Here is a 26,834-nt window from a genome sequence, read left to right on the forward strand (position 1 = left end):
AAAATTGCTTTAAAATTGTAAGGGAACATGAGAAATCAATCCAGCAGCTGCTAGACAATGCAAAGAAGAATAACATAAGACTGATTGGAGTCAATGAAGAAAGAGGAGAGAGTGCAGATGACATAAAAAAACTGTTCACAGAAGTGATGGCAGAAAACTTCCCAAGGAGGGGAAAAGAACTTGACTTACAGATAAGCGAGGCATATAGGACTCCAGCTAGCCTTGATAAAAAAAAATCTACACATAGGCATGTAATAGTTAGGATTTCAGGAATCCAACAGAAGAACAAAATTCTACAAGCAGTGAGAGAAAAGAAACAAATCCCAAAGGAAAGCCCATCAGAATCACAGCAGACTTTTCAATGCAAACCCTCAAGGCAAGAAGAGCTTGGAGTGATGTATTTCAAGCCCTAAAGGAAAACAGCCTCCAACCCAGATTGATGTATCCTGCAAAACTATCTTTCAAAATTGATGGAGAAATAAGATACTTTCATGAGAAAGAGCACCTCAGGAACTTCATGAATACAAAACCGGCACTCCAAAAAATTTTAGTCAATACCCTAGGAAAAGACAGTGAAGATCACAACCCCAGGAAACCCAGCAGAAGGAATCCATTGGGTGTGACAAATTAAACGCAAAGGGGGAGAATCCAACAAAAAGAAAAAGTCGTGACAAGGCTTTTAAAACTTTTGACTTCATCTCCCTAATGAGTGTATAATTCAACCTTATTATTGTACTGATTAGTATTCTTCTGATTCTAGAGTTACACACCTTTCCTTGTGCTATACTGGCTATTTATCATCTTCTTATGTCTACATTTTAATTGGGTTGTCTATTAATGAGCTCTAAGAATTCTTTATATATTCTGGTCATAGGTTATATGTATTGTAAACATGGTCTGTTTAAGGACTACTTTTCATTTTAATGGTGTCATTTAAAGTTCTAAATTTTGATGGAATCCTATTTATCAATTTTTTTCTTTTATACATTGTTTTTTGTATCCTAGGTAGTTCTTGCCTACCCTGAATTCATAAATATTTTCCCTTATAATTTCTTCTTAAAAGTTTCATACTTCTAGGCTTTCTTATTTAGGTTCATAGATCCTTTCAAGTTATTTTCATGTATGGAAAAAAAAGGTTGAGGTTAATTTTTTAAATACAGATATCAGGTGTTCTAATGTCGTTTGCTGCAAACACTATCTCTTCCTCAGCTCTTGAATTGAGTTTATATTCCATAAAATGCTAATGTGAAATAATCTTTCAAAACTCAGTGGACCATATATGTGTGGTTCTATTTGTAGATTCTCTGTTTTATTCCAATGATCTATATATTTTTCCTTACACCAACACTGCCTTAATTACTGTAGCTTTAGAAGAAGTCTTAAAATTAGGTACTAAACATCTTCCAACACTGGTTTTGTTTTTGTTTTTGGCTTTTCTAGGTCCTTTGTACTCCTACATAACTTTTAAATTTCAATATCCAGTTCTTCATTTATAGCAAGTATACACAGACCTGAATTTTTATACATACTTTGTGTTTTCTAATCCTGCTAAATTCAAGTACAAGTTCTAGGGGCTCCTAGAGATTTCTTAGTATTTTCTCTGTAGATGATCATTTCATCTACATATAAAGATTTTGCTTCTGCCATGCCAATCCTATCCTAGTAGTGTCATTTTATTGCCAGACTATTTTGGTGGGGACTAGGTTTCAAAGTTTAATGGACAGATAAAGAGTAAGCATATCTGCCCTTGTTCCCCACCTTAAGGAGAAACCATTGTATCTTCTCCATTCATACAAGACGTTCTCCCTGGAAGTATGGAGTACATGTCTTTAATCTGTTGAGAAGTTTCTGTTCTACTTCTAGTCTCCTGATAGCTTTTACCATGAACAGCTGTAGAATTTAGTCCAATACTTTTTCTCCAACTAGTGACAGGATCATATGGCTTTTTCCTTTCTTCTGTTAAAATGATTACTTTTGGAGGTGGATCTTCCAATGCTGAACCAACACTGCCATCCCTGTAACAAAACCACTTTCTACATCCTCCCAGATCTGACTTCTAATAGTTTGTTTTGTTAAACAAATTTCTATCTATGTTCATACTTTTTTCTTCTATTATCTTTATCCAGTTTTAGGATTAGCACAATGCTGAGTTCCTAAAATGAGGGGAGAAGTGTTCCTTCTTTTTTCTGCTTTAATTGTTTGATATAATTTATCAGTTAAAATGTTTATGAGCCTGCTGCAGTCATATAGGTAGGTTTTCAAGCTAGGAATATACTTTCTTCAATAGGTGCTATTCAAATTTTTTATTTCCTCCAGAGTTAGTTTCATTAATTTGTCTTCCAAGGTACTTCTTAGAAGTTGTCAAACTTATTTCAAAAAAGATTTTTGTAATATGCTTTCTATATCCTTTTAAATTCTGTAAAATCTGTGTTAATGTCTCCTAGATCTTAATATTGTAATTTTAAAAATCTATAACTGATATTGTGTAACAGGAAGAAAAGGTCAAAAAGACCAGCGGAATTGGGAGGGGTAGGGGAAGGGAAAAAAGGGAAAGGAAAAAATATGAAAAGAGGAAAAAAAATGGAAACAAGGTCTTTGCAAATAGGGAAGGGTGGAGGGAGTGAAGGGAGGGCAAGGGAAGGGGAAAAAAATAAGAACCAAGATACTCACGTAAAGGTACAAGATCCCAATGATGAATGTAACTGCATTTTATACCGAAAATGTACCAAAACACTTAATGGGAAAAAATAATAATAAAAAAATAAATGCCTAAAATTAATCAACACTGTTCCATGTTCCACAATTCCTAAACCCTTCTGAAGCCACTGAGAAAGGAACAGGATGAACCTTGACCTATCCAGGAAGCTGAACTGATGTCCACAATGCAGAGCAATACCTATGTACTGAATACAGTTCCTTGGACCATGGGCTGAATCTCTCAGGGCCTATAGCCATCTTCCAAGGAACAAGGGAATAAAGACTGACACCAGATACCTACTTGGAATCATGCAATTGCTAGAGAATCACCTAATCAGAGTTCGTGTTAACATATATTAGAGAATACAAAAGAGAAAAGCCAAGCCAGCCTGGCCTACAAAGGAAGCAGGTGGTGAAAGTCATGGTCATTGGCAATGCCTCGGACAAGGGACCAGGAAAGACTGCAGCCCCAGCCCACAGTCACCACCTTGATTTCTCAACAAGCCAGCACTTGTTCTTACATTAACCAAACAACAAGGCAGAGAAGTTAAAAAAACTTCACTATACATGCAGATAACTACTGTTCGCCACTTATACAAAATATACTTGATTTGAAGAATAAGTCACATTCTAAAGGACCATGGGGAAATTTTCTCTCATTTCCAAAATTCTACTTACTCTCTGTGACTTCTGTAACCATGCAGTTCCAAACATGGCCTTCAGAGAATCCCATTATGTAATGATCCAAAACTCAATGTCTACATTATACTTTTGCTATACTGCAAAATAGCTTTTGGTGAGGGAGGGATCCAACAGTGCTGCTTTTGGATAAATATAAAGAAAAAAGTATTAAAAAAACAAGAGAGAGAAAAAAGTATTATAAAAACTTGAAATAAATGTTTTGCCTGTTGTCTTATTACAAAAAGTTTTTTTCACCATCATAATGGGCCTTGTGTGACTTATGGGTGGAATGCAAATCAAGAGTAGGTGGGCTACCTTTGGGGTGGGAAGGGATAACCCACACTAGGGGCAAATCCACAGGTCCATTCTGTGATCATCAAATGATGTGGTCAGGTCTATTTACACCAAACACCCTTCCCCAACACCACAAAAGTCAGTTCCTAATCATTTCAAGTGGTAAGAATGGATCCCCAGAATCCTAAGTGCTAAATTGAAGACCAGCCTTAGTATTTACATGCATTTCTCCTCTACCAGGCGAGAAAAAGAAAAAGGAAAGGGGCGGGGAGGGGGAGTACTTTAAATGAAAGGTGAGAGGAGGAAAGAAGAGAGGAACAATATCATTCATCTGCAACTACCCAGCTTATGGTTTATTAAAACTTATGGCTGCACACTAAAATGACCTGGAAAAGTTAAAAAATAAGTAAACTAAAAACTCCAATATCTGGTCTCAATACTACTCCTGGCCCTCACAGACCTGCAACCCAAAGTCAGACTTAATAGCTCTGGATTTTAAAGTTCCTTGGGTCAGTCTATAATTCAGCCAAGATGAAAGCCACTGCATAAACACTAGCTTCGACACTTTTGCTGCCTACTGTGCCTGCCTACCTCAGGTAGATCAGGCAATGAGGAGAGAAGGAAAAATCAACTCTAGTGCTGTACACTATAGCTCCTATAAAAAGAACGAATATACAAGAAAGCTAAGTACTTAGGCACACACACACAGGAATTTTTGTCTGAACATCATCTGGTTTACAAGAATGAGCCATAGGAATATTTTCAAATAAGATCTACTTTTAGAGCATGTAGATAAGACTATCCCTGCCTTGATATCAGGCCTCTTGGTTCAGGGAAGAACACATCAAAACCTTTCAGAGCAAAGCTCAAACAACAGGCCCACCTGCCCCATACCTGAGTTCAATGTACAGCTGTCAGGGTTAATGAGCTGTCCCAAACCTGGTGCACATTCACTATATCCTAGACTCTGTACTGAGGACATGTGTTGTCTAGTTAATCCTAACAACCACTTTTCCTGAAAACATCATTTAATAAAAACGCTGAGGCCTGAGAGAACCTACCCAGGAGGCACAGTAAGGGCAGGATAGAAGCAGGACTCCATAGAAGCAGGACTCCATAGAAGCAGGACTCCAGCCCCAATTCACAGACACAAGCCCTCTCTGGCCACCATGCCCTCTTAAAGCCCTCAGGACCCAAGAGTCAGTACAAGGTGAAGACCTAGCTTTACCTGTCTTTATCCTAGAGCTATGTGGGGAAGCAGCCTAGGAATCTGCAAACTAACTTCCCAGCAGCCCTCTCCCACATTCAAATGCTTCTTAGCTCCCCGGACAATGCATGGACATAGCTGCACAGTAGGGAGGGTCCCTGGAGTGCACATTGAAGCACAACAGCCTGCAGCCTTCACAGCACACTTTCATCTCCCCGCTGGAGGAGCTAAGAAGAGAAAACCACAAACTGGCACCTCTACCTCAGCTGTTTGGGTCTGAAAGATGTCCAGGAAGTGAGGACACTGCAGAGGAATCTGCCTTGAAGTGATGTCTTTGAGGGCAGGTCGCCACTATCTGCAAATCTGCTGGCACAATCAAACAACAAGTTTGGGCTCTGCTGAGACCTGACAACAAGATTTCCTCTATACACTTAGCAGATGGCTGATCATAACTAGCTTGGAATAATCAACTAGCTTGAAATAACCACCTTCTGTGCGACTGGGGGAGAGGGGGTGGCCAGGGTCAGTCTGATCTGCAGGGCTGCCGAAAATAAGCTCATCTAGGGCCAAAAAGAGATTTGTAAAGCAAGGACACTTTTGGAGGATGTTTGCTGGATTTTCCTAGGCAGAGGCCTCTCACTCCATAGCCCAGAGCAACATCTAACCCTTGAGGCCATAAGCCTGAAGTGTCTCATGCCTAAGACAATTTGATAATGTCACCAACAGCTAAGACAAAACCCTCCCAGGTTCCTAGACCCCATACAGTGAGCACAGGCTCCAGTGGAAGAGAAATGAGATCACGTCCCACTTTTGCCACTTCCTAGCTCTGTGACCTCAGGGAACTTATTGCCTTTTCTGCACTTTACATAGCTCACAAGACCACAGAACTAATACAGAAAGAAAAGGCCCAGGAAAGTACACAGACCAATGCCTGTCAATGTCAATGGTCCTCATCGGCTATCACATTAGTATTGCATTGCAACCATATGAGATTGTCAACACTGATCACTTCTGCACTACAAAAATAGCCCCTTCATAGGACTCAATACAGTAAGTTAACCATCCTATCCTTACAAACCCTTGCCTTTGCACAAAATGAATCTAGCATTCCTTATATATTCCCCAACAATGACAGACCTCCTGAAAGAAAGGCCCAGCATAAATGCAAACACATTTCTTCCATTCACTTGGGCTGTAAAAGCTGAAAATGGCTCCCAGGTGTGAGCGGACACAATAGGCCCTGCCTTCTTTCCAAGGTCACTACACAGGTCAAAGTCAAGCCAGCCATTTTCGGATTAGGTGCATATGCACTTGAGGCTTCCCCAGTGGTAACTGGATTACAGAAGCCACCTGCAGGAAGTAGGGAGGGGGAGGAGGAGGAAATGGTCCCAGTTGGAACAAGATGTTGCTATGGGCAGAAGCCAGGCATTTTCACACGGGAGATTGTGCAACGACAGAGCAGTTCCGTGTTTCCTGGCTCCATTTCACAGAGCCCTGGAGGGTTTTCAGCACCCACCAGTGGAAGGAGAGACACTTTCCCTCTAAGCCTATCCACTGTTTCCCCACCATTGGAGATCTTGGACTATATTTAAAGCTTACATGGTCATCGAGAAAAATGAGAGAGGGCGAGGGAGGCAAAACACCCAACAAAAGAAACTCTCAGCCACAGAATTTAAGCTACTGAGTTCCCAAAGCAGGCGGTGACCTCTGTGACCATATTCCAATTCCATGGCTGTCCCTCTCCTTGGTCCTCCAGCCCTGCAGCTGGGGCTCCCTTCATCTCTCAGCAAATAACTTGCAGATGTACTTCTCATCTGGCTGGCTAACTACCCCCACTCTCAAAGAAAGGGGATGAGAATGAAGAGAAAGAGAAGGAAAATGACAAATCAGGACTGTGTGTATGATCTGGCAGGCTCAGAGGAGGCCACTGTGGCTCCTTCCCAGCAAAAGACACACTCTGACAGGGCAAAAGGACATCTGTGCTATAGAATCCTTGGAAGTTTCCAGGACAGAGAGCTGCTTTCTTTGTAAACTAGGTATTTAATTTTCTACTCTCGGCCTCATTGGTGGTATTGGATGAGGCTGCAGTTCTAAGAACCAGGGGTCCTGCTCTCCTTTCCAACAGAAGCTTGCTGGCCTATAAGGCAGCCTGTCTGTTAACAAAGGAAAAGCAGAGAGGGCAAATTGGCCCCTGAATGGAACTAGGCCTCTCCTTTTAGTATTCCTCTGAATACCTCAAGCTCTCAAAGTGTTGGCTGAACATTTAGGGTGTTCCATCTAGCGCCTATAAATTACACCCACTTGAGGGGGAGGGAAAGAAAGGAAGTTGCAGAACAAGAAAGAAGCCTCAGCTGCAATGCTATTTCATTTAAGAACCTTCCTGGCCATGCACCCCATTAGTGACACAGGGTCACTAGACAGTACACAGCCCTTGTGTGTCAGCTGTCTACTTAACCATTTTTCTCTGCAGCCAGACAGAGTTCCATGAGACCTTGCCTGTTTCTTCTTACTGGGCTCCATAAGGACATGGTTTGGTAACTTTGCAACAAGCACAGCAGCCTCACAGGTGGAAGCCTGGGCCTCTTTTGCTTTCCGTACCTCTCTTTTGCCTATTGACAACCAGGATTACAGCTTCCCAGTGGCAGAGGGGAAATGGGAAGAGAGTAGCAGGTCATACACACTTCAGGCTGGGAAAGGCAAGGAGGTAGAGCTACCTGATGATTTCGGTTCCCCCATTAAGGCAAAGGAGAACTGCCCAGGCACCTTATGGACAAGTGGTAGGGGGGTGATTTACGGGAATGGGAATAAAAAGAATTTTTATCTATAAAATATATATAAAGAAGTGTCCTATTCAAGACTTAGGTAAGGACAAAGACTTATCAGATAGTGGTGACTGATAATCAGCAGGAAGGTAAGAAGCATTAAACTGACTCCTGCCCTGGAACACAGGCTGTAAGTAGAGCTGCCAGTGCCCATATAATGCAGATAATGGGCAGGACTCCTGCCAGGTTAGGCTGCTCCTGGGACTCGTCTCTGCTGAAATTGGTAAAGGTCTTCTGGGAACTACAGTGTTCACCAATAAACAGCAAACTAAGCAGAAATAAACTTATAATAGCTGTAGGCTGATCTGTGGCCAGCTCTATTTCTGGCCATGGTAGTTGTACTCAGTGGCCCCTGACCCAAAACTCTCCGCAGAAGTGACAGCTTTACAAAGGTGTTGGAGCCCTCTGGTCCCAGATAGATGCCTGTCATCATATTAGAAATTGTCTTAAACAGTTTACTGTCTCCCAAAGCCCAAGTAGCTTGGGAAAAACACTCAAGGCTCCTCTTCAACCCACAGAAGCCCAGGCAGTGGTCCTCCAGGACCAGTTCTGAGACCAGGAGCAGCAGGATCACCTGAGAATGCAGAAGCAAAGCAAACTCTCTTGCCCCAGTCAGAACCAAGACTGGGCCTTCAGGGGATCTGTCCCTTCAGGTGACAGTGATGGATGCTCTACTCTGAGACCCTTGAGTCTACCCTTGAGGGGGAAGCCATGATTTCCCTAAAGAATGAGAAAGAGGTTTTATCCGAAGAATCATACCCACACAATCTGGGCAGACAGAGTAGAAAGTGAGTACTTCCTTGAAGACTCAGGGACAGTAAAAGCCAGGGACTTAGCTCAGTGGTGCTGCACCTGGCTGGCAAGCACAAGGTCCTGAGTTCGATCCCCAGTACCCCCCCCCAAAAAAAGAGGGACAATACGGCCACTAGCACTCCCCCCTTTCATACATTTTCTTCTGTTGTACTGCTTTCTAACTATAGCCCTATACTCGTTCTATTGTGTAGGAACCAAAAGCTCCTTTTTTTGGCTGTTCAAGGAACAAAAGACATTTATTTAAACTTGGACTGGGACTTCTGAAAACCAACTTTGCCTACCACTTTTTCATAAAGTGGCTGGAGTCACTACTAATTCCATACTTTGATGAGAGTGTGTTTTACTGCCAAAACAAATACAATTCCAATGACCAGTAAGGTTCACTTTTACACTGACACCAAATAGACCACCCTTCCTTTAACAGTAAGGCTAATTCAGGTTCCCATGTGGAGAAAGCCTTCCAAAGTGGCACAGAAACAGATGTCTCTGTATTTTCTAACACCCTTGACTAGTCCTCTCTTAATCTGACAGTTCACAGATGGTTCAGTAGGCAATCCCTCCCCAGGAAGGAGGGGAAAGAACAGCTACATCCATCTCACTTGTGCACCTATCTACATCGCCTGCAGGTTCTGCTATGCACAGGTACACAAAGAACGCCATCATCTGAGATTACCATTCAGCTTTTAAAGACAACCACAATTGTATACTTCCAAGGGTAAACACCATGTCCAAAAGAAAATTTTCATGTGAGTACTTTATTCCATCTACAAATGCCACCTTTCAGGGGATACAATACGCAGAAAGGTTTTAAGGGCAGCTAAATGAAGAGAATGGCAAGAGGCCTCAGAGACAGAGAATAAATACTGCAGCTCCCACATAAGCACACATGTGCACACAGTTTTAGGAATGCCAGCAACAATTTACCACTCAATATAATTTCACTTGTGCTTCAAGCCTAATTACTGATGGCCTTAGTTCAGGTCTTCAAGCCAAGCCTAATTTTCTGAAGTTGCATTCTAAGTTTCTTTCTCCCTTGCCTCTAGGCCAGGTCTCTGAGGGATTCTATTATTCTCCCCAGCCCTCATGGCGGATAGTGGCTTCCTCCCTCCAAGGCTTGCTCTTTAATTACATTTTCACGTGAATTGATCTTTGCACTAACAAGCCTGTAAAGAAGATTGATTGCCTCCCTCTTTTTTCTACAGGGTTTGCTAGATATTCTGAGTTAAGTATTCCAATTGATTTTACTTCACCAGCAGATCTAACCAAGGAGAGGGGCTCAGGCTGTGCTGCCTCAGATGGATCCCTCCAACTCCATGGTTCCTTTGCTCTGAGCAGGGTCACAGACAGGAAACCATGCTGCTTTCCTTCCAGGTTTTATTCTCTGGAAGTTATAATAAAGGGATATTCCATCCTTTTGATTTAATCAGTTTTTCTTTAGCCAAGAGGTCACAGCAAAATAGAACACATAGTTAAAACCTTACCAGAGATTTTTATTTAAACTATTCATATTTTTAAGTCTTCCAGATACATTTGTTAACATAAGAGAAAAAGTCTTGCAAAGGAAGAAAGGGACAGAGTGAGTGAGGAAGGGAAGGAAATAAGAGAAAGTTTTCAAATAAGTGGGTGCCAGCGGCTGGAATGAGGGGAAATGGGAAGTAACTGCTAAAGAGGATGGTATTTCATTTTGGGGTGTTGGAAATGATCTGGAATTAGACACCAGTGATGGCTGTACAATTCTGAGAATGAACTAAAAGGAGCTGAACTGTATGCTTTAAAATGTAAATTTGTGCTACATTAATTTTATCTCAATAAAAATTGTTCTCCAAAGATTTTTTCCATGATTAGAAATATTTCATTGTGTTTTCAAACACAACATAAAGCTAAGAAACTGTAATAGCAATATTACAAAGTGACAACTAATTGTGTGCAACTAGTTTTTGTTTAAATGTCCCACCTGATGAGGACATGGACTGGGAAGAACAAAGGACATGCCATGGTAAAACAGAAAAGTCCAACGTGTATCACCACCTGGAAGAGAAGTGTGATGAAAGAGTAAGGGCCACATGGGAAGTAAGCTATACTCTCTGTGTGGGAGACAGAGCCAAAGCCCATTTTCTAGCAAGCTTTACTCCTAGGACTAAAAAAATTAAACCATTTCCACTGCAACCAACCTCCTTAATGATACAAGTGCAGTAACACCACAGGAAAAGCGGAAATTTTTCTTCAACAGAAATGTCATTTATGCATCAGACAAAATTACTGTTGCTGTGGGAATCGTAACTTGAGTTTCCTGGACTTCAGATTTTTTAAAAATCTCAGATGTACAAATCTACTGGCAGATTCTGCTGCCATTTAACAAAAAGCTGCTTTTTTTCTGAGAACTATTTTTATGAAATTAGCTCCCTCACTCCAACCCAATCCTATTAAAAGCATTCCTTGAGTTTCATGCTTTCTCTTCTTAAGCACAAATGGTTTCTGAATTAGCCTCAGAATGCGATGCAAATAAATCTGTCCTTTGACAAACACTTTAATTGAATTAGATCCCTTTAATCAGAAAGAATTAACCAATAGAAATTGTGCTCCATGACTCCAGTTCCCAAAACTCTGAAAGTCTCTTTTGAAGCCCTGATGTTAAGGCCAAAACAAAACCTCTTCCCATGTGTGACATTCAGCAAAGGGGGAAATGGTGCCTGGGAACTCAGGGCACTCCTGCTCAAGAAACGAAAAGCTCACTTCCAGAGGCCAGGTCCAGAATTACAGGTGTCTGAACTGAAAATCACGAACTGCTACTTCTCAAAAAATACAAACCACCAACAGTGGTTACTGGAACAGAGGGGTAACTATGGCTTTTGTGGCATTATTGCCTCTACTCTCAATTTCTCGGTCACAGAAAGGCTATGAAAGCTGTGAGGATCCTTTTATCATCTGTTTCAATTCATTCAACAAAAACAAGACAAAACAAAATAAGCAACTTGTCCCTGGTCCATATACATCAGACAGAGGATATACACCTGGTCCCCACTTTTCCCTGATGCATATGCCTGTAAACATGCCTCAAGAAAGTTTTCCTGGCTCCTCTAACTTACATGGCCTCAGCAGATACCTGCTGTATTTCCTCTGTACATTCTGGTTATTTTTCTGATCCTCTACCTGCTCAAAAAGGGAAATAAGAACTTGGAGAGGTAGCCAGGTATGGTGACACATGCCTGTAATCCCAACACTTGGGAGGCTGAGGCAAGAGGATCACTGCGAGCTCAAGGCCAGCCTGCGCTACATATACATAGTGTGTTCAAGCCAGCCTGAACTGTATAGAGAGACCCTGTCTTAAAAAAAAGAGAATTGGGGGAGCACTACAGAGTCTATTTAACCAACACATTTTCAAGCAATGTGTTAGGGTTTTCCCATTGTCTTGGAACAGCCACTGGGCCACAACTGCAAGAGTACCTGCTAAATATTTGCAGACCTTAGCCAGGGATTTAGCTCAGTGATGCCTCGAAAGCACAAGGTCCTGTGTTCGATCCATGGCACCAAAAAAAAAAAAAAATTTGCAGACCTTTAACTTCTAAAGTTCTGAAAAGCAAAAGACACATAAGGAAAGCATGGTCTTCAAAACTTGAAGTGCAACTGCCATGAGGATGGAGATGCTGAGGCCTCTACCTTTCTTTAGGGAGGATAAGAAAGGTGGTCCTTTTGGCTGTAAAGTGATATCCATTTGCTGCCTGCTACTATTTTCTCCCTTGTGCTTTGCATAGCCCACATGGGAAATACAGAAAGGCATCCGAGAGGACAATAAAATTATCTATAATCTTGCTGCCAAACATCACAATGCTAAACTAACTTTTTGTGGGCACTAAATTCAAGCATGTAGTCTAAGAACAGGGAACACAGGTACCTCAGAGAAAATGAGGATAAAGACCCTTTGGTACTGTGGTTTCAAGGAAATCACTGAGCAAGTCAGATGGAGATCAACTCCAGGCTGAAGAGGTGGCTGCCAATGCTAACCTGCATTTTCCAAATGAATCAAAACAGGGAGGGATTCTTTTTCTCTTCTTCTTTTGCTTTACATATTTCAATGCTGTCTAATGGAATAGCAGGAACAAGGCCAAACAGCCCCACTGCTCCTGGCACTGGGGCCAAGGAACAGCAATGTATTTTTAGTTAGAAGAGCAAGGGACAATTCAAAGAGGCACAGGTCCAGGGGGGCAAGCCCAAGGCCCTATTGCTTCTGGCACAGGGTGGCTCAGAGTTACCTACCATGCTGCCCCACCAAGTAGAGGGGGTAGAGAACCCACGCAGGGCATTTATATCCAGTCTCACTCCACCTCACTGGTTTTTTGTTGTTGTTGTTTTTAAATTCTTTTATTGGTACATTGTAGGTATACAACACAATTACATTTCTCATTGGGAATTGTACCTTTACATAATGCATCTTGGTTCTTATTATTTCCCCATTCCTAGCCCTCCCTTCACCCCCACCATCCTTCCCTATTTACAAAGGCTTTATTTTCATTTTTTCCATTTCTCATCATTTTTCCTTTCCCTTTTTCCTTTCCCCTGCCCCTCCCACTACCCCTACCCCTTTGGACCTTTTCTTCCTATTTTGCATTATCGATTATTCATTCTAACCATTGGTACATTTTAGGTATACAATATAATGACATTCATCATTGGAAATTTGCACCTTTACATAATTTCTCTTGGATCTTATTTTTGACCCTTGCCCAGCCCTCCCTTCAACCCCTCCAGTCCTCCCTATTTACAAAGATTTTGTTCCTATTTTTCCATTTTCTCATATTAATCCCATTCCCTTCTATCCTTTCCCCTAGCCCTCTCACTTCCTTCTCCTTTGCCCCTTTTCTTCCTATTTCACATTACCTATTATACATTTTAGTCCTTATTTACACTTTCAGTTTCTCACACCAGAGAAACTATTCAGTATTTATACATGTGTGTCCTATTTATTTCACCTAAGAGTATCGCCTCAATGTGCATCCACTTAGCTATAAATGTCTCTAATTTCTCATTTTTTATGGCTGAGTAGTACTCCATTTTATAAAAAAACCCACATTTTCTTTATTCAGTCTCCAGTTGATGGGCATTTGGGCTGTTTCCAAGTTTTAGCTATTGCAAACTGTGCTGCTATGAACATGGGCACACATATATCACTGTGGTATGATTCTTTTAATTCTTTGGGGAAAATCCCCAGCAGTGGAATAGCGGGGTCAAATGGGACTTCCAGTCCTAGTTCTCTGAGGTATCTCCATACTGATTTCCACAGTGGTTGCACCAGTCTACACTCCCACCAGCAGTGGAGCAGGGTTCCTCTTTCCCCACAGCCCTGCCAGCATTTGTAGTTGGTTGATTTCATGATAGCAGCCATTCTTTCTGGAGTGATCCACCTCACTGTTTTGCAACTCAAAAGACCCTCAGAGAGCCGCACTTTCTTCTCTGGCAATACAAAGCATTTTCTGTGGGAGGACCAAGAGAAATAAAACCAGCCCTTCTGGGGCCGGGGATTTAGCTCAGTGATTTCGCCTCCTGCTGTGCAAGCGCAAGGACCTGAGTTCAATCCCCAGCACCAAAAAACCCCAAAAAACCAGCCCTTCTCACACTGTAAAGAGTGGGTGATGCTAAGGACCTTGTTAAATGTAGCTCCTGATGGGTGTGCCCTGCGATTCTGCATTTTTCACCAGCTTGGAGCTGATACCACACTGCTGGTCCGTGATTTGGGGTTTCAGTAGCCAGGAGTCACAAGCACCTTCAAGTGCTCTGCTTTATGAACACACAAAGGATTACCACATCCCTAATTAGTCTTACATAAGGCTAGCTCATTTAATTTAGCCAGCAATTAAACACCTTCTAGACGCTGTTCACACAGGCCAGGTGGATCAAAAAAAAAACTCCAAAAAACAAAAAAACAAACATTTGCCTCTCCATCAAGGGCCACAGCTTTCATGCCAGCACTTCCCAGGAATAAGGACTGACTCACAAACCCTGCAGCCCTAAAGGTGAGATTTCCCCATGGCCCAAGGAGCTAGGCAACAACTAACTACCAGGAAGAAGCAGCAGCCACCACATATCAAACACTCAGCAGATGTCCCCACATGATATCAAGAGCTTTGAGTATATTCTCTCTCCCCTGGAGCCCGGGATCATGGAGAGCTCATTATCCCCATGTATAAAATGGGTCAGAACACATTTTGTAAATGAGTTTAATCATTTGTCCAGGAAAACAATGAAACCCAACTCTAATTCCCAGGCTCTCTTACAGCCTCACCAGGCCTTAAAAAGGGTTAAGTGTGAAAACATGATTTACTAGCCCACAGCACCCAGGGAACACAGGGACAAGAGACAGCCAAAATCTGAGATTGGCAAGCAACACTAGCAATCTTACTGATTCTGCCAAATCCCTCTGGCTCAGACTGCTGAGGCCTGGTGTTGAGAAAAAGATATATACAGGTGAGCAACTATTAAACCAGCAAAAGAAAATAAAGTAAAAATACACAGGGCTGGGGTGGAGACAGGAAATTCAGTGTGAAGAGGGAGGTACTGTGCTGGGGCAACTGCCAATAAATTCTTGTGGAGAACACTGCTGGACACAGAGCTGGGACATCTGGAAAGAACTCTGGCTGAGCCTGAAGCCAACAGATACTTCTACCTCATGGCTCCAGAAATGGGACAAGGGCAGGTGCCTAATCTCTAGGAAAGACTGGGGGTACTTGGAAATGAACCCAGGGACTTCACAATGAGCTATATCCTCAGCTCTTCTTATTTTAAGACAAGGTCTCACTAAGTCATGTAGATTGGGCTGGAACTTATGATCCTCCTGCCTCCTCTTCCAAGACTACTGTGATTATAGTCATTTGCCACCACACTCAGCTTAGGAAAGGTTTTTGAAAAAGTAAATGATAATACCCTGTGGCTTTCCTTCTTTTTTGGTAAGACTCTGTATAACCTTTTTCTATAGGAATACACAGGTTTTGTTTCATCCAACACTTCAGCATAACAATTAATTCATCACTTTTATGTTGATTTCAGAGGTCTGGGGTACTTTCTACTTTTACAGACATGAAAGGAAACTGAGCCACATTACCAAATTCAGTGGCACAATAATTGAGTTTGCCACTTAATAATTCGCTATCTTCATATATTCCAGTTTATTCACCCAAGTTGCAGCTTAATCACCAAGAACAAGAAATCTAGCTCTATCCCCCTCTGGGCAGTTAAAAGACTTTTTCCCCAAATTAGAGAAAAGGTAGAGAATTAAAGCTTTTAATTCTGTAAACCCCAAAACAGCAAATAAGGCACTTGCCATGATCATCGGGCTACACAATAAAAGGTTATTCTTTACCAGTGAACACATGAACACAAGTTCTCCTGCTACCAACTGTCAGCAAGATTACACCACAGCCCCACCACACACTCCAGGGTCCTCAGATGGTACCACTTACAGAAAGAGAGAGATGACATGCGTTGAAGCAGCACCCAGGGATGGTATTGCTGTCAACTCATTGTTATTGAGGTACCTGTAACAACAAAGAGAAATCATTTTAGAGCATTTAAATCAGTTTGAAATCACTTATGTATTTTAAAAAATTGAAAAACATTGCTGAGTTAGCCACAGTAGTATTCTACTGTTAGATAAAAGATAAAGAACATAAAAGTGTGTTTTTTAAAGACAGAAAAGTCGTGAGGTCACAAAAAAACTAATTTTTCACACCCATAGTAAAAAAGAAATTCAAAGAGGAAATGTGTCCTATCTCCTATCTGCATCTCATCAAGCTCAAAAATCAGAACTCACAGACAAGGAATAGTGAAAACAGGCCAGGGGGCAGGTCCAGGTCAAATGTGGCCCCAAGACTACCAACAACAATCCTCCGGATGGGCTGAGGCAGTGAGGAAAAGATCCGGGGAGCAAAGATTGTCTCCTCTTGGTTGTTCTAGTGCTCTACCCTGGCCAAAGGTCAAATGGCACAAAAAAATCTGGAGACCACTCGCTCCTTTGTGTGTTTTGAGGGGCTTATGACATATGGGGCCAATTATTTCAATGCCTCATCTGTGAAATAACAAGGGACTTGGACTCAGAGACTCATCCATTTGAGGTTCCAGCTTCCCTGGACTCAGATGAAGCCTCTGGATGGTCTTCTAGGGAAACAAATATATACACACTTCTGCACAAACATTCTGAAAATCCTCTACAGACAAATTTCTCTCCAAACTCCCTTCCACTCAAACACTCTAAATTTGTATTTCCATAGTTAATATCACTTAATGGAAGGGAAGGCCCACAAACCAAAACATAGCTTGCTTGGCCTGCCCCCCGAGGCTGTGCAATCTGGTCTCCTTACATGGACATGTATTTCCAAATCTGGGAAGAAGATCCAAAATCAGACTTGCAATATGAGCCCAGGGAGCCGTAAGAAAGCCAAAGCACAGTGTTGAGGCTTTCTGCCGGGTGATGGGCTGGAAAGAAATTGTATTTGAGATGCAAAGTCAAAGGGATAAAACTGGATTATCTTGTCATCTATTTTTTAAAGAGGTACATCCTACATAGAACATCTTATTACTGTTTAAAGACAAGGCCACTGAGACGACAGCTGTATTCAGACAAGTATACAGCTAGCATTTGCCTGAACAGAGTAATCTGGTTGTCTGCCATCTTTTAAAGAAATGAATAAGAGAAAGAGAGAAAAAAAGAAAGAAACAGCCGAGAATTATCCCATTTGCTTTCTTCAGTGCCAAAGCCAGTTAGGGATGAAGCTTGGCAATTATCGGGCTGTGGGACAGAGAGTGCCTGTTTCAATAGCTTCGTGACTGAAGCATCTGGCAGAGAGAAAGCAGATCAGTATCATGTGGCAAGTTCTTTCTCCACTTAAGGAGCCCTTGTTTGTGTGTTGAAATAGGCAATTAATTACTTTAACAGTCTCTTATCTGACTACCCCCTAAACAGGTTGTTTTTACTTCACTTTTTATCTCTCCCAATCCTGCTGTGATCCCTTTGCCATCATGGTTCTCAAATACTCAAAACCCTCCATCAGTCTTAATCTCAACCAATAAACTGTTGTAGTGCCCTCAGTATAGTCATTACTAGAAAAGGTCTTTAGGTTTTATCAGAGCAACTAAAGCTAAAGTTAGGGGCCTGCTGCCAACACAGCAGCCTGTGCAAGAACTCTTCTTATATTTATTCTAAAACACAGAGAATGGTCATAATAATAATAGCAGAAGGTAACTTATTAATGACTTAGTATGTGGCAGGCAGAGTTTTTCAGTGTGCAGTATGTCCCCAACATACAAACATTTAAGTTGCAAACTTTCACAGGTATACTGTATAAGACTCACTCTGCCAGATACAAATGAATCCTACTTATTAATATTCTTTCAGAATGGAACTTGTTTGTAAGTCAGGGACTTACAGCATTAACTCATCTTCAGACCCTTACAGAAGTTAAGTCCCAGGACACAATGAAAGTACTCCTAAGATGAAAGTTTGTAAACACACATAAAAATGATAGAGCAATCCCAAATAAATAACCTTAATGATGCATCTCAAGATCAATTCAAACAAACTAATAGAAGAAAAGAAATTATAAAGATAAGAGTGGATATTAATGAAACAGACTTTGAAAGGAAGGGAAGGGGACTTGGGGATGAAGGAGATGGGGTGGGGAGGGAAAGGGGAAGTAAAAAGGATCAAGATGTGATATGTACAAGTACCAATTTCCCCAAGATGAAAATATTTTCTATGGACTGCAAACATATACAATACTAATAAAATAAAATTGAGAGAGAGAAGAAAAAAAGTAACTCCCAGGAACATTTCCATAGGACCAACGAAGAAACCAGAACATTGACATGTTAAATAATCTGACCCAGGTCACCAACAGTAAGTGGCCATGGCCTAGGGACTCTAGCCCCAAGTCTAGGTTCTTAAATACTACCCTCTATTTCTTTGTAACTATAGCAAAACTTATTATGGAATTTCATCATCATAACAACTGTGAGTTAGGTACCAGGGCCTACTACTCTTCTACTACTCTTCTCTAAATTCTCTAAATGGGTTTTAGCAACTAGCCTGAAGGCACTCAGCCAAAGAGGTACAGCCAAAAAATGAACAAAGTGTGACTGCAAATCAGAGAAGAGCAATAAGCTAATAGGCCAACAGGCATGGAGCATGCCGGAAAGTTCATAATCCCTTAGGTAATATTGCAGTTGGTTTTTTGCCTCCTTAGGATCTGACTTGATTTTGAACCTAAAACAAAGAGTATGGGCTTCCCCACAAGGGAACTTTGGCTGAGGAACCTGGTCTCAGGCCAGCCCTACTGTACATGTGACAAATTGCTCCACCTAATTTCACAGAAATAAGTGAACAGGGAAAAGAGGTAAAATAACATTTCAAATCCTGACAGACTGCTGGAGGTGGAACATGTAGGAATAGTGGACCATGGCTAAAGTTTCACGGGGCACTGTATGTTTCCACAAGTGGTCTCCTGTCAGCAGGCTCAGTAGAAATAGCAAGCTCTAATCCTAACAGACCTGCCTGATTTATGAAGAGGACAGTTGTAGCCTAAAGGAGAGGAGCTGCATGACTACCTTATTTCTAGATCATTTCTACTTAAAAAGAACTGCTGGACCAATGTAAGTCTCTACCATTGCTGCTCTTCCTCGCTGCTCAGACTCTCCCCTGTTGAAAAGAGAACATGATCCTCAGAAGGCAATAGAGGCCAAACTCACTCCAAGACTCAAAAAGCTTCTTGCCAGACTAAAATAGAGACTGGTCAAAAATAGCACAGCTGCAGCACTGAGGGAAAAGGCCACTCGGGATGTTTAGCACTCTTCATGAATACAGAAACTTCAGGGATTAAAGATAGGGTGTGATGAAATCTTTTCACTATTTACAGTTATGTAGTTCCTACATCATGCCCTCAATTTACTTCCCCAACACCCTCCAATGTTTATTTCAATCCAAGGTCCTAAAACTCTCTCTGAAATGTCTGGCTTCTATAAACCTTTTCCTGATGATTCAGGACCAAGAAGTGACTAGGACACATCAGAGCATGAATCACGGCCCAACCCTGGAGCTGGAGGAGGTGTAAGTAAGGTCAGTGGGGCTGCATGGATTGCCTGACCTCATGGCAGAACCTGGAGATAGGACCCTTCCCCCTCAATACTTACGGTCTGATGGGATTTTCTGGTCCCTCTGCTTTCTCTTAAAACTTCCATTTACTTGGCTTGGTTCAAGGAAATATTAAATGTTTAAAAGGGTATTTCATTATTTACTGTCTTAATCAAATTTGGCTTTAATGAATGATATAAAACTCACCTAAGGAGAAATTTTCTTGCTCTATTTATTTATAGACCAGCTGATACAGATACACATTTCAAAAAAGAATAGAAGGAATATACAATAAAAAAATAAAGCTTCCTTACACTTCAGTCCCTTGGCCTTCCTACCTCCTAGAGGAAGCTCCCGGTGCCAGCTGTGATAGATGGGCATGTGTTTTTGTTTTACACAAGTGCTTGTAGGTTATAGACTGTTTTGTGCTGTTTTCCCCATAGTAATGTATCTTGAACATCTTCACAAGTCTTTTAACTAGCTACAGAGCCATCCTCTGTAGGTATGAATGGTAAGAAAGAACCATTTTATTTATTAATTTATTTTAACCAGTCCACTATTGGTAGACAAAATGGCTCTTTTTGGTTGCTTCCAAGTACAGAACTGCAATTAATAAAACTCAAGAATGAGCAGAATGTTGGAACTTTGGTTTACTTTGATTCTTAAGAGGAATAAAGCTATCAGTAGTAGGAACACAAGTTCTGGAGTGACAACCACTTATTAACTGATACTATGCTTTAGTTACTGGAGAATAATACATACCACATAATTGCTTTGGTAAAACTTTAGGTAATATAATTTTTATACTAGATGGCCAGATAAAATTTTAGTATAATGATATATATTCCTGTCATGGTGTTCATGGGATTTGGCTCCAGGATCCCCTACCGATAACCCAAAACTGCTCAAGTCCCTTACAGAAAAATAAACCCGTGCACATCTTTCTGTGTACCTTAAATCGTCTCTAGATTATTTAAATATCCAATACAATGTAAATGCTACGTAATCAGATGCTACACGGTATCACTTAGGGAAGAAAGGTAAGAAAAAACAAATCTGTACTTGTTCATTACAGATGAAATATTTTCAATTACTTTCAATCTGATTTTGGTTGAATCCATGGATGCTAACTAAATTCATGGATATGGAAAGCTGACTGTAGTTATTTTAAATTAACATTGGTATATAATAATCAGGGTAAACACTGACTATATGTCAGCCTATCACAAGACTATCACATGCCCCCTCCTTTAGGAAGATACAAGTGATCACTCTACTTCACAAGAAGAAATGTAAATAAGAGACATACTAGCTGCACAAAGTTTTGGAGGGATATAAATGAAATGATTAAACCTGACTTTAGGATAGGGATGGATACATGAGAAACCTAAGGTTCAAAACAATTCCTCTCACTATTTCACCTTTCCCTCAAACACAACCATTACTACTACAACATGCATGTACACATGGGTGGGGCAGAAGCCTGTGATGGAGCAGAGTGAGTCATAAATACCCAATGCCAGGACACATGCAAGGCACCCTCACTGCCTTACATTTTAGGTCAGTGGCCTGGCAAATGCACATAGCACCCCCAGCAAGCATGCATAGGCCAGGCAACAGTAATATGATCCTTGCACCAGTTTTACAGAGGACTGTATAAATAGCCCTCTTATTATAGATGAGCCTCGGTGACCAAGACCCTGGGTGGAGGCCCTCCCTGGTGGGCTTTCCTCAGGGCTGTGGGCATTGGAGACCAGGTGGCTTGGAAGCAGCTGCACAAGTGTCCCCATGTCCTTCAGAGGCCTCCAAAGGGCTCACCTTTCTTTTTAACCAGCCCACAATATTATGTGGTTCTTGGGCCTCCAAAATTAAACCACTGCTAAGCCACCACAGGATCCTCTGCCAGCCTGGGGCTCTGCAGACTGCAGGGTTTGGGAGAACTGGCTCCTCCCGGGAAACACTTGGACCCAGTTAATTCTGAAGTAATAGTGTTTCTGCTATTTTTTCCCTTTTCTTTCATGGCCTTCCACTCCTACTCACCACTCACTCCTGATACCTCTCTGTCTGTCTCCAGGATGTCTTGAGAATTCACTTAGGGAAAGGAAAGCCCCTGAATTTCTATCAGTGAGAAGTTCTGCTGCTTTGGACACCAACAATTCATCCCACCATCAACAGGACAGGTGGTGACATCAGGGTCAGGAGGTATTCACAGTGCTAAGAACTTCAACCCATCTGCCCTCAAGGACATTTCTAAACCAATGCATGGAGCCCAGGAGATGCACAGTCCCAAAAACAGAAAAAGAGAAGGAAATAATATCCAGTGATCCTTTCCCACAGCCAAGGCCCCGTGCATCATTTTCAATTACTGAACCCAATAACACTGATAATGTCTTATTACACCAATGTCACAGAAGAGGGAAAGGAAATGCTTAGAAACTAAGTCACTTGCCCAGGGTCATGAACCCAGAACCAGAACTCAAAGGGACAGAACCAGAACTCAAGTCCACTTCTCCTTGTTAACAAAATGAGCATTTTCCCCACTTTACTATGCTGTATTCCTAAGATACAATTTCTGCTCACACAAGCAGGAAGGCCATGTTGCCACAGAGCATGGGAGTTTGGGAACTGGCTCCATTCTACCACTTACTATCTATAGGATGTAAACTCTTAAGAAGCTTGTAGGAGAAGGAGCCTAAATGCTGGAGGTCAAGGGAGCAAAACCAAATGAAAACTGAAAGCCTATCTGTCTCAGCAAGAAACAAGTAGAACAAGGGAACTAAGAGACCAATGCAGAAAATGCTTTCCAGAACATCCACTGCATCCAGACTGGCGGGACAAAGGATATGTTAACAGTAATATTTTTTAAAATATCAAAATGAGTGGAGGGCCGGGGATTTAGCTCAGTGGTTTCTCCACCTGCTGCGAAAGCACAAGGACCCAAGTTTGATCCCTGGTACAAAAAAAAAAAAATGAGTGGAAACAAAAATGCATGAAGAATAAAACACCAAAAGCTTATATCAAGGCAAGATCAGCTACGATGCTATATTAAGCCATTCTAAAATCAGAGGAAAAAGGGAAAAGTCAGTAATATTGATCCTGTCTTAAGTCAAAGGTTTTTTGGGGAGTTTTTCTTAAATTCTTTTATTGGTACATTTTAAGTATACAATACATTTACATTTAACTTTGGGTGCTTGTACCTGTACATGATGTATCTTGGTTCTTATTTTTTCCCCATTACCCGTGCGCCCTTTACCCCTAAACCCTTCCCTATTTATATACTTCGTTTCCATTTTTTTTGGTCTCATAATTTTTCCTTTCCATTCTTTCCTTTCTCCTTCGCCTCCCACCACCCCTACCCCTTTGGAACTTTTCCAGTTTCAAAGTATCATTTATTAGTTATTACTCCTTTTAGTCCTTATTTACACTCTCAGTTTCTCACACTAGAGAAACTATTCAGTATTTACACGTGTCTTATTTATTTCACTTAAGAGTATGGCCTCAATATGCATCCATTTAGCTATAAATGACTCTAGTTTCTCATTCTCTATGGCTGAGTAGTACTCCATTTTATGAGATGCAGATGAAAACAACACTGAGATTCCCACCTCATCCCAGAAAGAATGGCTGATATCAAGAAATCAACCAATAACAAATGCTGGCAGGGGTGTGGAGAGAAAGGAACCCTTCTCCATTACTGGTGGGAGTGCAGACTGGTGCAACTACTATGGAAATCAGTGTGGAGATACCTCAAAGAACTAGGGCTGGAGGTCCCAGTTATTCCCCTGCTGGGTATTTTCCCAAAAGAATTAAAAGAATCATACCACAGAGATATATGTGTACCCATGTCTATTGCGGCACAATTTGTAATAGCTAAAGCTTGGAAACAGCCCAAGTGCCCATCAAGTGGAGACTGGAGAAAGTCAAAGGTTTTATATTTTGTTCATTACAAGTTTTTTTGCATTCATTTTGACTTTTTAAAAATATTGTGCCCAAATATACGTTATCTTGATCACTGAATTTTTGTTTCCCTCATAATTTCTGTGCCCGAATTGAATGCCTCACTTGTCTGTTGCCCCATCTGTGTGTCCCACTTGATCTTGCACCCCAGCACCCAGGACAGTATCTGCTACAGACCAGGCAATCACATAAGTTTAAACTAAATCTTAAATGATGCCAGAGGAAATACCCTATTTTAAGTCTGGGAAATTCTAAAAGAAATTACTAGGCTCTGCAGCCTACACAAAACATAAGTATATTCTAACCACAAGCCTCAAAGATAGCTTGGATCAAGGGAAAACACCAGTTCATTCCTTTCACAATGGAATCATCTCTTTGGGTGATTATGACGGGATGAAGTGTGTTCCGCCAAAATTCATATGATGAAAGTCTCAGATACAGCCTTTAAAGAGGTGATTAAGTGAGGTCATAAGGATAGCCCCCAAGTCAACATGACCGGTATCTTCATAAGAAGAATGACTGGTATGTAAGAAAAGGAAATAAGGACACACAAAGTGACACCAGAGATTCATGAACACAGAGGAAAGCCACATGAGGATGCAGCAAGAGGCGGCCACATGCAAGCCAACAAGAGAGGTCTCAAGAGAAATCAACCCTATGGGCACCTTGATCTTAAACTTCTCACCTCAGAAATGTGAGAAATAAATTTATGCTGGTGAAGCCCCATTATTTTTGAGGCCCTGATAAACTAACACAGTAACTCCCTTTAAATACCCCACCCCCACGCCCAGCTTACTGATCCTATGTGAAAACGATGCTCCTGGACAAAGAACATCCAATGTTCTTACAAGCCATATTCCTTTAGATCTGGAAGTCTTGATTTTCTAAACATACATGGACATCATAAATGCCTATCTGAAAAATTTGCAGGTGGGGGTAATGAATACAACAAATACTTTTTCAAATTGTACCAGCTGATGAAATTAAATTTTTAAGCCATCAATAATGGAATCAAACAACAATAACTTTTATCAATTACTTATAATAAAAATGTGTGAAGAACTTGCCTAATAATCTCTAATAAAAATATCTAGTAATAGTGGGACTCGGTGATTTATACAAATCCATGTGTAGTATTTTTTTTGTATTAAATTCTTTTATTGGTACATTGTAGGTATACAACACAATTACATTTCTCATTGGGAATTGTACCTTTACATAATGCATCTTGGTTCTTATTTTTTCCCATTCCTAGCCCTCCCTTCACGCCCTCCACCCTTCCCTATTTACAAAGACTTTATTTCCATTTTTTCCATTTCTCATCATTTTTTCCTTTCCCTTCCTTCCTTTCCCCTGTGCCTCCCACTACCCCTACCCCTTTGGACCTTTTCTTCCTATTTTACATTATTGACTATTCATTCTAATAATTGGTACATTTTAGGTATACAATATAATGACATTCATCATTGGAAATTTGCACCTTTACATAGTCTCTCTTGGTTCTTATTTTTCACCCTTGCCCAGCCCTCCCTTCAAACCCTCCAGCCCTCCCTATTTACAAAGATTTTGTTCCTATTTTTCCATTTTCTCATATTAATCCCATTCCCTTCTACCCTTTCCCTTAGCCCTCCCACTTCCTTCCCCTTTGCCCCTTTTCTTCCTATTTCACATTACCTATTATACATTTAGTCCTTATTTACACTTTCCGTTTCTCACACCAGAGAAACTATTCGGTATTTACACATCTGTGTCCTCTTTATTTCACTTAAGAGTATTGCCTCAATGTGCATCCACTTAGCTATAAATGTCTCTAATTTCTCATTTTTTATGGCTCAGTAGTACTCCATTTTATTAAAAAACCACATTTTCTTGATCCAGTCTCCAGTTGATGGGCATTTGGGCTGTTTCCAAGTTTTAGCTATTACAAACTGTTCTGCTATGAACATGGATGCACGTATATCACTGTGGTATGATTCTTTTAATTCTTTGGGGAAGATCCCCAGCAGTGGAATAGCGGGGTCAAATGGGACTTCCAGTCCTAGTTCTTTGAGGTATCTCCATACTGATTTCCACAGTGCTTGCACCAGTCTACACTCCCACCAGCAGTGGAGCAGGGTTCCTCTTTCTCCACAGCCCCGCCAGCATTTGTTATTGGTTGATTTCATGATAGCAGCCATTCTTTCTGGAGTGAAGTGGAATCTCAGTATTGTTTTCATTTGCATCTCTCGAATGACCAGTGACGTTGAACATTTTTTCATGTATTTATTTGCTATTTCTACTTCTTTGTCTGAGAAATGTCTGCTCATTTCAGATGCCCATTTTTGGATTGGGTCTTTAAATTTGGGAGATCTGATCTTTCTAAGTTCTTTATAGATTCGAGATAGTAGGCCTTTGTCTGAGGAAGAGCAGGTGAAGATTTTTTCCCACATTGTTGGCTGTCTCTTCACACTGCTGGTGGTTTCTCTTGCTGTGCAGAAGCTTTTGAATAAGAAGAGATCCCATTTGTTGATTGTTTGTGCTAGTTCACGGGCAACTGAGGTTTTGTTCATAAAATCTTTTCCTACACCAATGTCTTCAAGGGTTCTACCTAACCTCTGTTCCAACTGGTTCAGAGTTTCTATTTTAATATTTAGATCTTTAATCCATTTTGATTTTAGTTTAGTGCATGGTGAGAGAGACAGGTCTAGTTTTAATCTTTGGCAAGTTGAAGCCCAATTTTTCCAGCACCATTTATTAAAGAGGTTATCTTTCCTCCAGTGAGGGTGTTTGGCTCCTTTATCCAAGATGAGATGGCTGAGTGTGTCTGGCGTTGTTTCGGCATCTTCTAATCTGTTCCACTGGTCCTCAAGTCTGTTTCTTTGCCAGTACCATGCTGTTTTTATCACAGTAGCTTTGTAGTAGAGTTGCAGGTTGGGGATTGTGATACCCCTTGCCATGTCTCTGTTACCTAGAATTGCTTTTGCTATTCGGGGTCTCTTCTTATTCCAAATGAATTTTTGGATTGTTTTCTCAAGGTCTATGAAGTATGCTGCTGGGATCTCAATTGGAATTGCATTAAATCTATATAGCAGTTTTGGAAGTATGGCCATTTTCACTATATTAATCCTTCCTACCCAAGAGCAGGGGATGTCTGTCCATTTTCTGATATCATCTTCAATCTCTCTTTTCAGAGTGCCATAGTTTTCAGAGAAGAGGTCTTTGATTTCTTTCATTAGGATGATTCCTAGGTATTTCAGCTTTTTGGATGCTA

General features: G+C 41.1%; 1 protein-coding gene across 11 annotated transcripts in view; it reads right to left on the reverse strand.

The window, feature by feature from the left end:
* Lrig1 (leucine rich repeats and immunoglobulin like domains 1) overlaps positions 1-26,834 on the reverse strand; it is a 128,218-nt gene that overhangs the window by 51,316 nt on the left and 50,068 nt on the right. For 8 of the 11 annotated variants that reach the window (XM_004854172.4, XM_087181326.1, XM_087181322.1 and 5 more), the window contains exon 3: positions 15,966-16,040. The exons of the other annotated variants lie outside the window; for them this stretch is intronic. In XM_004854172.4, the coding sequence (XP_004854229.1) occupies positions 15,966-16,040 (75 nt within the window). The remainder of the gene's footprint in view (positions 1-15,965; positions 16,041-26,834) is intronic. 11 annotated transcript variants of the gene reach the window in all.

The sequence above is a fragment of the Heterocephalus glaber genome, unplaced genomic scaffold (genome assembly GCF_053883595.1).
Source record: "Heterocephalus glaber isolate CG9 unplaced genomic scaffold, H.glaber_assembly_v1.0 deba00001472, whole genome shotgun sequence".
Classification (NCBI taxonomy): Eukaryota; Metazoa; Chordata; class Mammalia; order Rodentia; family Bathyergidae; genus Heterocephalus; species Heterocephalus glaber.